Source organism: Mus caroli, unplaced genomic scaffold (assembly GCF_978045245.1).
Source record: "Mus caroli unplaced genomic scaffold, Mus_caroli_1 scaffold_14, whole genome shotgun sequence".
Classification (NCBI taxonomy): domain Eukaryota; kingdom Metazoa; phylum Chordata; class Mammalia; order Rodentia; family Muridae; genus Mus; species Mus caroli.
This window is the reverse complement of record NW_028227269.1, coordinates 345,838-362,303: the sequence shown is the minus strand read 5'-3', so window position 1 is coordinate 362,303 and position 16,466 is coordinate 345,838. Positions and strand designations below refer to the sequence as shown.

At 42.3% G+C, this 16,466-nt stretch overlaps 1 protein-coding gene across 1 annotated transcript in view; it reads left to right on the top strand.

Annotated features, from left to right (window-relative positions):
- Positions 1-208: 208 nt before the first annotated feature.
- Positions 209-16,466, top strand: part of Rab10 (RAB10, member RAS oncogene family) — a 57,133-nt gene continuing 40,875 nt past the window's right edge. The window contains exon 1 of the mRNA XM_021179750.3: positions 209-866. Coding sequence (XP_021035409.1) covers positions 740-866 — 127 coding nt within the window. The 5' untranslated portion in view covers positions 209-739. The remainder of the gene's footprint in view (positions 867-16,466) is intronic.

Genomic DNA, 16,466 nt, shown 5'->3' with positions numbered 1-16,466 from the left:
CAGTTCCCGGGCTGCACCTCCCCCCGCGGGGCGTGTTCGTCAGGCCGCTCACCCAATCAGGAGGCCGTAGGGAGCGCGCCCGCGGCCTCGCCCCCTCTGGTCCCGCCTCCGCGTGCCCTACTTGCCCGCCCGCGCGCGTGCGCAGAGGCGGGCCGCAGGGGCGAGGGCGCGAGAGAAGGGCGGGTGTACGTCCTTGCGTGCGTCTCAGGCTGCGCGCACGCCGGCGTGAGAGGGCACGGGGAAAAAGGTGGCTCTGGCCGGGCGGCTCTGTTTCCTGGGGTTATGTAGCAGGGCTCGTCGGCTCGCGAGACCTCCCGCTGCCCTCGCCCGCGTCCTAGCGCGGGGTTTCTGCTCCGGGCGGAGGCCGTGTTCAAGCCCGCCGCGCTCCCTCGACGTAGAGCTCGCTCGTCCGCCCGTGGGAGCGTCCCGGCCGAGCTGCGCTGAGGGGGGAGGGGAGGCCATTTTGTCCCGACCGACTCCCCGGAACCGGGCGGAGCGGCTGGGAGAGGCTGCGGAGCCGCGGGCGCCGCCCCTCGGAGGCACGGGCGCCGCCACCGTCGGGGCTTCCTCGACGAGGCCGTTCGGAAGGTCTCCTGCTCCGTCTCGAGAGCTGCTTTCTCCTTCCGCTCACTCTACCCGGCTGCTGCGGCCCCAGAACGCCCGGGTGAGGAGTTGGTCGTAGTGAGCAGTTCCGATCCCTTGGGGCTACCGGCGGCGAGCGCCCGAGCCGCTCCTCCCAATGGCGAAGAAGACGTACGACCTGCTTTTCAAGCTGCTCCTGATCGGGGACTCGGGAGTGGGCAAGACCTGCGTCCTTTTTCGTTTTTCGGACGATGCCTTCAATACCACCTTTATTTCCACCATAGGTAAGACCTGTGGGAGGATGGTGTGGGGGCTCTGTAGCCGCGAGCCGTTTTCTTTTATTCCAGACATCTTGCTTCCCGGAATTTACGCCTTTGTTCCAGTGATTCCGATTCCAGACGACAGACCTAAGTTACTGTTGGAATCGGAATAGCGCTTACTGGGGCGGGGTCTTCCCATGCTTACCATCCGGTCTCAAGTCTCCTCTGTTCGGTGCCTTCTGGCACAAAATATGCAGCATTTAGCAGCGTTCCAGAATCCGGTTTAAGTGACTTGACTGGCCTTACCATAATTGCGTGAAGTTACTTGATGTGCTTTTTGTAATAGACGTAATTTAGTGGTTGGGATTGAAGCAATACTGGCTATGTGGCAAAGGCCCGAATTGGGTGTCAAAGAGAAAATATTCTATCTGGCTGTAACTTGGAGTAAACTTGAGAGTTGCAGAATCATTAAGGAAAATGAGAGGGGCGGGGGAAAGTGAGTTGGCTGTCTTGACTGAACCATTGATGTGTCAAACAATCGGAGGCCCTTCGTGCTTGGGGTGGGAATCTGGCATGGTTGGCTCACAGTGCTTTTTCAAGACCTCAACGAAACAGATGGACGGTTTCTGTCTTCAACCCAATGGAATCAAGTCAAGTTCTCATGTTTTACTTGATGTTAGAATTTACAGGAAAATGTTTCGTCAGTCATGGCTCTAAGGACTTCTAATGTACTACCACATATTTCGGAATTACTTGGTATGGAAATAAAAACTGAGGGGGCTGACCTTTTAAATGGGTTTCCTGTTTCGTGAAATGAAAAGGGAAGGTTCCAAGAAAGTCGTTTTGACTCTGGCACCAACATCAATTTTGTCAAAGTAACTACATGACCTCCCCCCCCCCCATCTCCCTGTTTTTTTAAAGTATCCGGTGTCTTTCATTTTTGAACCTCACAGCTCCTGCATTAGAGCAGTGCAGGAAAACTTGTGATAAATGTAACTAGGTTATATAGAGAAGCGACTCTAGTGGTTTTCCTTAAGAATTGTGAAAATCTTATTTTAACCAATTTATAGTATAGGATTTCCTTAAGACATATTTGTAAGTAGCTTAAGCATATTTTTGTAAAATATGCTTAAGTTATACTGCAATTAAAATGAGTAAATTTTTATTTAAAATAGGTTGTTTTACCTTACTGGTGGGCAGGATTGTCAAAATATCATGAAGCTTGAACTTGTCCTCTGCTTAGTGGGTTAGCACTTATACAGCACTAAGTTTGCTTTGAAGTGTAGCTGGGTGAGTCAGGTGGCTAGATCAGCAAATATTTATTGAGCACCAAATTCTAGGCACTGTTAAAAGCGTTGGAAATAAGTGGTCGATACAATAGACCCCTTGAGCATTCTGATAAAGAAGGCGACAACAGTGTGCAAAGCACTAGAGTGAGGAGAGGGAGGGAGGGGAGTAGTCTGAATTATGAGGAATCTGCTTTGCATGGACTGACAGTTTAAAACGAAGTCTGAAAGACAAGTATGAATTGGATCAGAGGGGAGGTAGCCTCTTTGAAAGAGAGAATTTAGTGTTTTTTTTTTTTTTTTAAACCTGCCCTTGAGAACGGGTAGGTGAAAGTAGGAAGTAAAGTTTCCTGGTGAAGAAAGCTACTTAGCCCCCCAGCTGCCTGTCCCAGGTACTGGGCATTGACTAATGTCATGCGTGGTAGGCTAGCTGCTGAGCTACACCTCCAGTCCTCCTCCTGTCCATAGTCTTCACTGTCCTTTGACTTAGGGGATGGGTTGTTTCCCACGCAGCCTGCTGTTCTGAATTCCTGGCTCCACAGGAATTGCAACTTTGGCTACGATGTCTTATTCGACAGTGCAAATGCCATGTATGGTGCTTGTGAGGATTAACATAGGTCAGCGAGAGCAAAGCACCTAACAATGGTGCCAGGTACTTTGTAGGCACACAGTGCAGATTTGTGCAGAATATATGGCCTTCCTGATACTGGTGTGTGACACAATAAGTTGCTTTATGGATTGAATATGTCTTGTGTGTAATGGCTGCTTTGAATATCTGTTGGTGCCCTGCTAAACAATTATACAGTAACCTCTGACATACATTTTGATATAAAAACATTTGATGTTTTGACACAAGATTTGAATAAAGTAAGCTAAGAAAATGAACAAAATTCTGACAATTCTTAGTCCAGCTCATATTTGACTCTTTGCAGATTTTGAATTCTGTTATCCTCATAAACCTTGGTAGTCACAAAAGAAAAAAATTAATATCTTTCAACTCGTCAAAGATGCACATATGCCTCCAATTTTAAACAGATATTTTACATTGTTTCCAACTAGTATGGGAGCTATATGGACAGCCCTTCTCAATTTATATTAGGCATATTTCAGTTCTGTTGCCAATGTGACTAGTTGCTACCATATATTGACAGTATACGTCTAAACAACAGAAAAGTAGCCAATTGATACATATCTAACTAAAGATACTTGGAATGTTTATCACTTTAGGACATGTAAAGTACAAAGTATTTTCAGTGGATCAGAGTCCTGTCTCCTCTTTCAGGTGTGCATTCTACCACTGAGATACACACCTAGCATCAAAACCTGCACTAACGAAGCAGTAGTCGTTTTACAAGGGTTTCAAAGGACTGGGCTGCAAGGATTCCAGGCTGGGTGGGTTGTGCTTCTTACTGGATAGCTCTGAAGGAAGGCTTTTTAGATCTATGACTCTTACAGTGCTCACCAGGACTACTGTTCTTGTTTTTCTGTATACCTTCAAGTCTTACATATCCATATTAGAAATCATGTAAGTTTTTGTGATCCCATCTATTGCATACTGTTGCAAAAATAAATTATTGGTATGTTTCATATTTAACCAACTGCAAAGTGAATCTAAAGTCACAGCTGGCAGTGGTTCATGCTTCTAATTCCAAAACTTGAGTGGCTAAGGCAGGAGGATCACAGGGTCAAATAGCAAGACCACTAACAACATCAAAAAAGTGAGTCTAAGATCATTTGAATAATATTTAATATATATAATGTAATATATAATATGTTATATAATAATACAGAGGCAGGAATCTATGCCTTTTTCCCCCCCTGTAGTTGCTAAGTCCTAAAAGAGGTGGGTGATGAATAATGTACAGAGGTAGGGGGAGAGATAGGATATAGTACAGTGATACCCTCTTCATACAGAACATACTGGTCCAGGGCTAACTTATTTTAATACTTTATTTTTAATTTTCTTTCTGAGTATTGTGAAGTAAATTGTGATCAGATTTTACTTAATAGTAAGTATTAGCTGCTTGATAATTGAGAAATTTGTGGGGTGTGCTTGTGTTGCATGTGGAGGCCAGAGGATGAGGTCAGGTGTGGGCCTCTGTTCTCTCCATTGTACTTTTTTTGAGATAGGGTCTCTCATTGAACCCTGAGTTTGTTGATTGATTGATGGCAAGCAAGCCCTCAAAATCCTCCTGTCTGAATTTTCCCAGTGCTGGGATTCCCTATGCGATTCCTAGCTTTTCACAACTTGGTTGTTGGAAATCTGCACTCAGGTCCTATGGTTTTACATCAGACACTCTAGGGCAAAACTGGTCTTAGAAATTTAATGATTGTTTGGAAAGTAATTAAGAAAGTAAGTAATTACTGGTTCTGGATGTACACAAATTTCAGTGGTTGATTTGACCATAATTTTCTTGGCAGTATGCACTCTGGAAAGTATTACTCAATGATAGGATAATTTTTTCCTCTGTTAAGATTTATTAATGTATTTTATGTATACAAGTGCATTGTAGCTGTCTTCAGACATACCAGAAGAGGGCATCATATCTCTTTATAGATGGTTGTGAGCTACCATGTGGTTGCTGGTAATTGAACTCAGGACCTCTGGAAGAGCAGTCAGTGCTCTTAACGCCCGAGCCATCACACCAGCCCAAGAATTTGTTCTTAAAGTACATTTTTTTCCCCCATTTTTGTTTTTTTGAGACAGTGTTTCTCTGTCCTTAGCTGTCCTGGAACTTGCTCTGTAGACCAGGCTGGTTTCAAACTCAGGGATCCACCTGCCTCTACCTCCCAAGTGCTGGGATTAAATGTATGAGCCATCACCATCTGTCAAAGCACACCTGTCCGTGTGTTTTGTGTGTGTGTGTGTGTGTGTTAGCTTAATATTATTTATTTTATGTGTTTGAGTGTTTTGTCTCCACGTTTGTATGTAGACTTTGTGCCTAGTGTCCTTTGAAGCCAGAGGTGATAGATCTCCCAGAACTGGGGTTGTAGACAGGAGCCACTATGTGGGTGCTGGGAACTAAATCCAGGTCCTCTGCAAGTACTCTTAACTGCTGAGCCATCTCTCCAGCCTGTTTGTTTTTTTGAGAACAGGGTTTCTCTGGTAGTACTGGTGTCCTGTAACTCAGTCTGTAGACTAGACTTGCCTCAAATTGTAAAAATTTGTCTGCCTCTGCCTCTGGAATGCTGGGATTAAAGGCAATAGCTACTACCCCTAGCCACATCCTTCTTCTTTTTTAAAAAAGATTTATTTATTTTATATATGTGAGTACACTAAAACTGTACAGATGGTTGTGAGCTTTCATGTGGTTGTTGGGAATTGAATTTTTAGGACCTCTGCTCGTTCCAATCAACTCTGCTTGCTCAGTCCCTGCTTGTTCCAGCCCAAAGATTTATTATTATTATACATAAGTACATTGTAGTTGACTTCAGACACCAGAAGAGGGCGTCAGATCTCATTATGGGTGGTTGTGAGCCACCGTGTGGTTGCTAGGATTTGAACTCAGGACCTTCAGAAGAGCAGTCAGTGCTCTTACCTTCTGAGCCATCTCTCCAGCCCCAAAGCACACATCCTTAATGTATTGTTTCCACTAGATGTCTGTCATTTGGTCCTTAACCCTCCCTCCACACCTAGATTTCTTCCTTTTTTAAGGATCGTGTCTTCACTGAATAATGTAGTCCCTGGCCTCAATGTAAGAAAGTTAAATTGATACATTGCCTCTGAGAGAGGTGTAGTATCTTTTTATTATCTGAGTGCATTAGCCGAGCTTCTACTAACCTCCATTAAAGACTGTTGATTAGGCCAGCACAGTGGCTCAGCAGTTCAGGCCACTTGTGCCAAGCCTGATGACCTGAGCTTTTCCTTGGGACCCACTTGGTAGGAGAGATCAACAACTTCAAGTTGCCCTCTGATATCTGCATGTATGCTGTGACACTTGAGAGTGTGTATGTCCATCCATCCATCCATCCATCCATACATACACATACACACAGAGTCAAATCAATCAAATGTAAATTACTTTTCCCTAAGAATCAGTTGATTTAACTAGATGTTGTGGCACATACTTGTAATCCCAGTACTCAGAAGGCAGAGAATATAAGTCTAAGGCTATCTTGATCTACAAGGAAGAATCCAGGCTGGCCAGGGATAAGCTGGACATGGTGGCACAACCTTGTAATGCCATCACTCAGGACAAAGACAAGAGAATCACTGCAAATTGAAGTCAGCCTAGTTTATGTATATGTTCCAGACCAGTTACAGAGTAAGACACCATCTTCCCAAACAAAAGGAAAACAACAAAAGAGTTGATGAAATCCAACTGACCCCATTTTATATAGTGTCTGCTTTTCAGAAAAATGAGCCAAACCTTTGTCATAAAGCATGTGAGGGAGAGCTGTACTCAGGTGTGTGCTGCAGGAATGCCTAAGGAATTTTCCTCATTGAGCATGTGTTTTTAGGATAGATTAAAACTAAATAAACTTGACTCCAAAAACATATGTACAAATGGCTCATAAGCATATGAAGATATTCAGCCTCATTAATAATTAATAATAATTAAAATCAATAATAATTAATAATTAAACACAGGTCAAGTAGACAGGGAGATGTTTAGTATGCCTGTTCTCTATTAGACCATGGTGGCACAGGCCTTTAATCCCAGCTACATGGGAGGCTGAGGCAGAAGGATTTTAGGTTCAAGGCTTGTCTAGTCTACAGAGCAAGAACATCCTAGGCAGGTTAGTGAGAACAAGGAGGGCTGGGGATGTAGGGTGCTCAGCATGTGTGAGGTTCTGGTTCCGTCCTCATACAGGGGATGTATGAAAGAATGAATGGCTCTTCTCCCAGTACCCCACAGAAACAAGACAGAAACAAAAGCAAGTGTTGACGATGATCTGGAGGATTTGGAGCTCTGACATGTTGCTGGGACTTCAGCTAGTACTGTGGGAAGTAGTATAGGTGATCCTGGTGTTACGGCTTATGAGTGTAACCCCAGCACTCATGAGACCGCAGCAGGAGGATTGCTTGTGTCTACAAGGTTCATGGGCTACATAGTGAGTTCTGTACTAACCTGGCTACAGTCATACTCTGTTTAATAAAATTCAGGGAAAAAAAAAGGCTGCGGGACATGGCTCAGTTAGTAGAGGGCCCTGGGTTCAATTCTCTAGAACTGAGTGTGGAGGTGCACACCTGTAATCGTAGTGCTCAGAAGGAAGAGGGAAGAGGATCAGAAGTTCTAGGTCATCCTTGGCTATAGAGGGAGTTTGAGACTGATCTGTGCTACAGACCCTGTTTTGTTTTGTTTTTTTTTTAAAGAGCAACAAGAAGAATATGATCCAGTAAATCTCTTTCTAAGTTATACCTAAGAGCAGTTAAAAAATTTTTGTGGTAGAGCTCTGACTCCCAAGGCCTTTTGCATGCTAGGCAAGACCTATTCAGAATTTGAAGTAGGGACTCACATATGCTTGTATGCCAGTAAATAACTCAAGGTCCATTGATGGATGAATGATTAATAAATAAAATATGTAGTCACATGCTATGGATTATCCATCCTTGAAAAGTAAAGTTTTGCTAAGTACTATAACATAGATGAACCTCAAAATTATAAAAATAGCCAGTATGGTTGTTCACACCTGTAATCTCAGTATTCCAGATGGAGACAGGTGGGACTCAGCGTAAGGCCAGCCTGGCCTACAGAGTGAACTCCAAGACAGCCAGGGCTGTGTAGAGAGACCCTGCCTCAAAAAACAAAATAGAACAACGTAAAGCAAGTTCGATGGAAGGAAACATTTGTATGAGGTACCTAGAGCAGACACATTAATAGAGAAAATGGAATAGTGATAATCAGGATGTTAATGGCAAGGGTATGCAGAGATAATGGTTAAAGGACATAGAATTTTCATTTGAGATGTTGAAAAAGTTTTGGAGGTGTTGGGAAGCTGTTGATCATTCTGTCTCTGCCTCCCTTTCTGCTGAAATTAGAGTATTATAACACCAAGCTCAGCTTAAGTTCAATTTTTAAAAGTTGCTATAAAATGGTAAATTTTGTGACATGTAACACTCACTACCAAACAAAACCTATAAGATTGTTGAGAAATTTGACCATGCTGTCTAAAAGGAGAATTTGATCATATAAAGCCCCTTCTGTTCCACATGACAGCTAATGCTAACAGTGGCTGGTGAGGAAAGAGGAGCCTTCAGGTTTCATTTAGAATCCAGCGTGATTCTTTTAGGGCTCCAATCATGGTTATGTGTGTCATTCTGAGAATTTCATTGCCATGTTGCACCCCACCCCCAAACTTGGTAGGTTAGGACAGATCTACTCATTAATTTCAATTTGGAGAGTGGAGTTACCTGGGAGGGGCAATGCTTCAACTTGGGTTATTTGTCCTTTGCATGATAGAGTTCAGAGTATGTTAGAACAGAGGAGACAATGCCTGAGAGAACTGTCTTCCTTAAGGATTGTGGGATATAATGCTGTGTCAAGTACTGGAACAAAACTACTGATACTTCCTTGTGACTTGGAGGAGGGAAAGAATGGGAGCAGTAATATTGGAGATCTGTTTCAATTTGAAACAGTACAGATTGTCCAGGTGGTGCTGTTGTAGCAGCTGCAATGGGAAGGAAAGTGGAGGCTGCTAAGTCTTGGTTTACAAATGAGACTGTTTATTGAGCACAAAATACAAATTTTGTGATTAGCCATAGATGTACATGAAGAAATTACTTATGAAGAAGGTTAAGTTAATTAGGAGTTTAAAAGAGCAAGAAAGGACATTGAGGTTAGGGCAGGATGTTTGAACCTAAACAGATGGTAAGAAGAGGTAAGATGGTAATAAATGTGGAGTGAATTCTTCAAGTACACTTATACTGAGGATGTAACCTGTACAGCTGTAACCCCAGTACCAGGGAGGCAGAGGCAGGAGAAATGCTGGAAGTTTGAGGTCAGTCTGATCTATACAGCAAGTTTGAGGTCCCTCAGGGCTACAGGGCAAGCATGACCTATCTCAAAAAACAAAGCAAGTAACACAATTTGAAGTTTCTTAAGTTGGGCTTGGTGAAGAGAGGAATTTGCAAGGAGAATAAAGGTGAAAAAAAATAAAGTGGAGCTAGAAATGGCTATGCTCTGTTGGTAGGTAGAACATTCGGGAAACCATGGATTTGACCCTCAGTGCAACATAAAGCATAAGGCAGTGCATGTGTGTCCCAGCACGTGGGAATGGAAGCAGGAGGGTCCAGACCACATGAGATCTGTCAAATCAAAAATGAAATTAAAACCTGGGGCTGGTGGCCCAGTGCTTCAGAGAGCACTGGCTGTTCTTCCAAGGGACCCAAGTTCAAGTCCCAGCTCACACATGGCAGCTCACAACTGTTTGTAATTCCAGATCCAGGAGATACGGCAGACATACATACAGAACACCAGTATAAATAAAAAATTAAAAAAACCTGTTTATTAAAAAAAATCTAAAGGGAAATTAAGAATAAGAAAAATTTTCTTTGAAACCATTGTCATGCATTATGGGTTGCAAGCATCTGTAACTGGTGTTTATCCTTTCTAGTGATAAAAAGTGTTTTAATGTAAAGAACAATTGGTGATAGAGTATTGTGTTTCCAATATGATGCAGAGAACAGAGCACCCGAAGGTTACAAACATTAGAAACTAGTAAAGGTGCAGTGTGTCAGTCTCAGACAGAAGGTACTGTTGATTTGCTGCTTCTGCATCAGTAGCAATGCTTATGCACATTTCTAATTGAAGATCTTAAGATCTTATAGTTTCACATACAGTTTTAAAAGATGATATAGACAGCTCTCTCATACACTTTGCCCAGTGTCTCCCTACAGTAACATTTTTAGGAAATCATACAACCTTGAATCCAGGACACTGACATCTGATGCAGTATGTCTTTTTTGTTTTTTTAAAGATAGGGTTTCAGTGTACCCCAGATCTTCAAACTCCCTAAGTAGCATAGGATGATCTTGAACGTCTAATCTGCTTCCCATCTCTTGAGTGCTGACATTACAGATGAGTATGAAGTTTATGTGACACCAAGGTTCAAACCCAGGGCTTCATGCTTGCTTGGCAACCTAATAATCTATCCTTAGAGCCCATTCCATTTAAGTGGGGTAACAAGTGTTACTTAAACTTCCTTTGGTTTTGATTGTCTTTATTTGTGTGCTGTATTAGTCAACTGTGTCACTGTAACAGAATTCCTAAGATGACCAGCTTGTGTGTAATGGGAAAGGCTGATTTTGGTTCAAGGTCTCAGAGGTGTCACCCTTAATTTTTGTTTTGTTTTTATTTTTTTGAGACAAGGTCTCATGTAGCTGTGGCTGTCCTGGAATCCACTCTGTAGACCAGGCTTGCCTGGAACTTACAGAGATCTGTCTGCCTCTGCTACTTGAGTAGCAGGCTTAAAGGTGTCATCGACCACATCCAGCTTAATTTTCATTAGAAAAGTTATTTATTTCATGTGTATGTGTGAGTGTATGTATGGGCACCACCTGTGTGCCTGGTGCCAGATTCCCCAGAACTGAAGTTACAGGTGGTTGTGATTCACCATGTGGGTGCTGGGAACTGAACCTGGGTTCTCTTCAAAGGCAACAAGTGCTCTTAACTTCGGAGCTATCTTTCTGGCTTCTTTAATTTAAGTTCTGTTCTTTTAAGATGTCTAATATTCATATATGCATATAATGTGTTTGAGTCAGATCCATTCCTGCACTTTTCTCATGCCAGATTCTCCCCATTTTCCTTCTAACTTTTCCTTCTCAGTTTAATGTGTTTTAATTCTGCTGAGTTCATTTCATGCTCTGTGTGTGTGCATAGGTGTAGGGCCATCTACTAGAGCATCCCTGAAGAAACTGAGTCTTTTCCCCCAGCAGGTATCACCTGCCAGTAGCTCCTCAGTGCCCACCTGCTCCCCCATCCTCCATGCTGGGATTTTTATCTGGGTTGAGTTTGACAAGTTTTCAGTTTTGTACATATAGTTTAAGAATGTGTGCAGTTTTACTGTCATGCCATCATGTCCAGCAGATACTATTTCTCTACAGAAATGAACTCCTTCTAGTTTTTAAAATCTTTACATCCTTTTTAATCTTTCTCACAGAAATGTTTTGTTTACTATTTTGAGCATGTATGGGGTGGTGTGTATGTACGTGTGTGTGTGTGTGTTATGTTATGCTTATGGAGGCCAGAGGACAACGTTGTGAAGCCAATTTTCTGCTTTGACTTAGGTGGGTTCCAGGAATTGAATTTAGGTTGTCAGGCTTGCCTAGCAAGCATGTTTACCCACTGAACCATCTTCCCCCCTTTTTCTTCTGAGTTAAAAAATCCTCTTTATTCGATTAATTTCCTTTCATCTGTTTCTAGGCTTCATATATCCTCAGTAACCTCTCAGTGAGTTTCCTTACAGTGAAGCCATCATCAGAGAGAGAGAATCCTTTGGCTTCTGATGATTCCTGGCTATCTCTAGTCTAGACCTTTTGTCCTCCCATCTTCTCATCTTCTGTAACAGGCTCACAGCTATCACCTTGGAAATTTCCAGCGGGGGGTGGTGGCGCACGCCTTTAATCCCAGCACCTGGGAGGCAGAGGCAGATGCAGACTGATTTCTGAGTTTGAGGCCAGCCTGGTCTACAAAGTGAGTTCCAGGACAGCCAGGGCTATACAGAGAAACCCTGTCTTGAAAAACCAAAAAAGAAAACAAACAAACAAACAAACAAACAAACAAAAAACCAAAAAACTAACTGACTCCTTTTATTTTTCAAGGTATTTACACATGTGTGTGTGTGAGTGTGTAAACCAGAGGGGCAATCTCTGGTGTTACCCTCAGAAACACCTCTTAGACAATCTTTCATTGGTCTGGAGCTCACAAATTTGGCTAAACTGGCAGGCCCTACAAGGTCAGGAATCTTCTTGTTTCTGCATCCTAGTTCTGGGATCACAGTGCCACAATGCCTTGCATATGTATGGCTCAATATCAGGTCCTCATGCTTTTAAGATAATCCTTTTTGGACTGAGCCAACATCTCAGCCCATGACTCCACTTCTGAACTTACAACATTACTGTGTTAGATTTTATTTTTCAAAACTGGTTATATCGCATGATCTTGATATGAATGGGTTTCTAATCCTGTTCTGCCTTAAACTGCCACCTTGCTCAGTTAATGCATGGAACCCAGATCTTTCTGCATGTTAGGTAAGAAGTACTCCACTACCTGAACCACTCTCCCAGACAGGGATTCATTTGTTTGTTTTGGTTTTTCAAAACATGGTTTCTCTGTAGCCCTGGCTGTCCTGGAACTTACTCTGTAGACCAGGCTGGCCTTAAACTCACAGAGGTCTGCCTGTGTCTGGCTCCCAAGTGCTAGAACTAAAGGCATGTGCCACCAGGGCCAGGCTAGGGATGGTATTTTGCTATTGATTTTACAAATATCCAGTTTACTTTCAAGATAAAAATAGTGTTATTTAGGATAATCAGATAACTGTAGTAGAGAATCCATTTCCTACTATCTATAACCTACTATCTATAACCATGACATTTAAGAAAATATTAATTTAAATGGTTAGTTTTTTACCTAGTTATTTGGTGCTAGGAGAACCCCCCCTCCCCGCCCCCCCAGGGTTTCTCTGTGTAGCCCTGGAACTCACTCTGTAGACCAGGCTGGCCTAGAACTCAGAAATCCGATTGCCTCTGCCTCCCAAGTGCTGGGATTAAAGGCGTGCACCACCACTGCCTGGCTTGGAGGATATTTCTGCTTTTTGGACAGTGTGTGACTATAGTTGTAAATTTCAATCTTACGTTCTTGATACATTGTTTTTATAATACATCCAACAACAAAGGGCTCAGCTATGTCATAATCTGTCAGTATTACAGTAGAACCTGTATATTATATCACTTAGCCAGTAAATAGTAGGACAGCTTGATTTTGGCTGATTCAAATCCTCATAAATGCTTGATAACAAAAGAGCAAGTATTGAATTAGTTTATCTTATATAGTCATAATTTTAACAATATTTTACCTCCCTTAAGTGAGGGAATAGGTGTGCATTTTTGAAAATTCTGTAGCTTCCCTGCCATTCTTCCCACTTTTGCCTCCTCCCTCATATGTGTTTTGTTTGTTTTGAACAGGGTCACACACAAATAGTCTAGGTTGGCCAGAATTCGCTGTGTAGTTGAGTAGTTGAGGGGACTTGAACTCCTGATCTCCCACCACTTCAGAGTGCTGGGGTTCAGACACAGGCCACTTTGCTTGACTCAGGATCTCACCCTGTAACCCAGGTTGATTTAGAGCTCACTTACAGCCTGGGAATTCACATCTGAGTCTTCACAGTCTTGGGATGATGGTTTGAGCTGCCATGTGTAGCTTTTTTCTTTTTAAATTGTATTTATATATTTATGAATGGGCATGTATATCAGAGTTTGTGGGTTGGAGGTCAAACTTCAGGAGTGTGTTCTTTCTCTCTACACGTGGGTCCTGGGATCAAACTCAGGCTGTTGGGCTTGGTGGCAAGTTCTCTTAACCTGTTGAGCCACCTCATTTCCATAAGATCTTTTCCATAAGATGTAGCATAACTGACTTGTAAGATAATAAATGATTACTGGATGCATCAGTGGAAAAATTAAGCCTGAGGATAAGTGTAGTCTAAGTACAACAGGAGCCTAGGTAAAAGAAATGTATTAGGATTATTGGAGAGTTATCTTTTGAGATATAACTATACTACTTTAGAGGATAAATTAAAGTGTTTTATTTAGTAAATTCAAAGAAGAAAGAAACAAAATATATTTGAATTTGTATTAAGTAGATTCAAAAAGGGCCTCTATAGATGTGTGCACATCAGGTGCCTTAGCAGATTCGGGCCACTCTCTTACCTTTAAGATGAGTGTCTGGGGAATCAGCTTCACTCACTTAATAGTCTCCTTTGAGAGGACTCATAGGTCAGAGTTTGCAGGTTTGTGTCTTTCTGTTTTTTTTTTTTTTTATACAATAAAATATTTGCATATTGTACTGGCTAGTTTTGTGTCAACTTGACACAGCTGGAGTTATTACAGAGAAAGGAGCTTCAGTTGAGGAAATGCCTCCATGAGATCCAACTGTAAGGCATTTTCTCAATTAGTGATCAAAGGGGAAAGGCCCCTTGTGGGTGGGACCATCTCTGGGCTGGTAGTCTTGGGTTCTATAAGAGAGCAGGCTGAGCAAGCCAGGGGAAGCAAGACAGTAAAGAACATCCCTCCATGGCCTCTGCATCGGCTCCTGCTTCCTGACCTGCCTGAGTTTCAGTCCTGACTTCCTTGGTGATGAACAGCAGCATGGAAGTGTAAGCGGAATAAACCCTTTCCTCCCCAACTTGCGTCTTGGTCATGATGTTTGTGCAGGAATAGAAACCCTGATCTAAGACACATATTAAATAGAACATTTTGTAGTAATGAATAATTGTAAATTAAGCAATGTGAGCTATTTATCAGGCTAAAGAATAGTGTGTGCCTAAGGGAATAAAAAATTTCAATATTAACCAGATAAATCCAGCAAAGCTAATTTTAGAATATGACATTCCTTCTTTATTTTGTTGTAGCTTCTCTTCTGAAAAAATTCAAGTTGTTTTCCTGGCCTGGGGAGATGGCTGAGTGCAGGTGTGAAGACTGGAGTGAGGTGGACTTGACAGCTTGCCTGTAATCCAGTGTTCTGCAGGCAGAGACAGGACATGGCTACCTTGACTGCCCAATCCTCGAGTTTAGCAAGAGGCGATAAGGCAGAGAGTGATAAAAGAAGACATTCAGAGTCAGCCTCTGACTTTTACAGGCATGAACATATGTGTGCATATGGATATGCCTACCTAAATGGATATGAATATACATGTGTGCACACATGCTAAAAAAGGGTTTATCTGAGTCTGGCATGGTGGTCCATGCTTGTAATCCCAGTAATCAGAATGTTGAGACAGACCTATCACCATGGATTTGAGACCAGTCTGGGCTATATAATGAGTTCCATTATACCCCTGGACTACTTACTGAGTGAGACTGTCTCAAAACAGGCAAACATGTTTTTCTGTGATTCACATATCTCAGCAATACCACATATCTTAATTAGGGTTTCATTGCTGTGAAGAGACACCATGACCAAGGCGACTCTTTTTTTTTTTGTTTTGTTTTTTTTTTTTTTTGAGACAGGGTTTCTTTGTATAGCCCTGGCTGTCCTGGAACTCACTTTGTAGACCAGGCTGGCCTCGAACTCAGAAATCCGCCTGCCTCTGCCTCCCAAGTACTGGGATTAAAGGCGTGCGCTACCACCGACCAACCAGCTCCAATGCGATTCTTATGAAGAACATCATTTCATTAGAGGGCTGCCTTAGTTTCATAGGTTTAATCCATTTTTATCATGGTGGGAAGCATGATAATGTACAGGAGTCTTGGTGCTGGAGGAGCTGAGAGTTCTACATCTTGATCTGCAGGCAGCAGGAGATTGTCATCTGCACTGGGTGGAGCCTGAACATAGACCACAAAGCCTGCTTTCACTGGGACACACTTCTCCAACAAGGCCACACCTCCTAATTGTGCCACTTCCTATGGCCAAGCATTGAAACTCGTGAATCTGTGGGAGCCATATCTATTCAAACCAGACACTACGTGAGAGTCTTCCTTGGGTTTCACTACCAACTTAATCTGCACATCCTGCCTCAACTCTCAATGCCGAAAGGTTTTTCTGTAGCTGACACAAATTATAGAACTATGTTTTACATTTATTTTAGAATGTGTATGTGTACATGTGTAGGCACATATGTGTCACAGTGTGAGAGTGTGAAGGTCAAAGGACAGTTTGGGGAGTCAGTTCTCTCATTCCATCAAGTACGTTCTGGGATTGAATTCAAATCAACAGGTTTGGTAGTCAAGTACAGTTTTGCTAGCCTAGAACTTTTCCTTCCTCCTTCCATCTCCTTTTGTTTTGGAGACTGGGTCTCACAGAGCCGAGACAGTCTTTGAGCTGGTTTCCTTGTATGTCTGCTTGTGTGCTGGCATGGAGCACTATACTTAGCTTTTTTGCTTTTTATTTTTTTAAACAAAGTTAAACTTTGTCATGAGTTTTGTTGAGCAGATTTTGATTTTTCCCCTCCTAGGCTGTTATTTTTAAAATTAAAAACATTTTTTTTTTTTTTGTATTCTTGGCTGTCTTGGAACCCATTCTGTAGACCAGGCTAGTTTCAGACTTAACAGAGATCTGCCTACCTTTGCCTCCAGGTGCTGGGATTAAAGGCTTGTGCCACAACCACTTGTTTTTTTTTTTTTTTTTTTTGAGCGAGGATGTGCTTTTTAATGGGTACCATTGTAGGTCATTAATAATGAAGA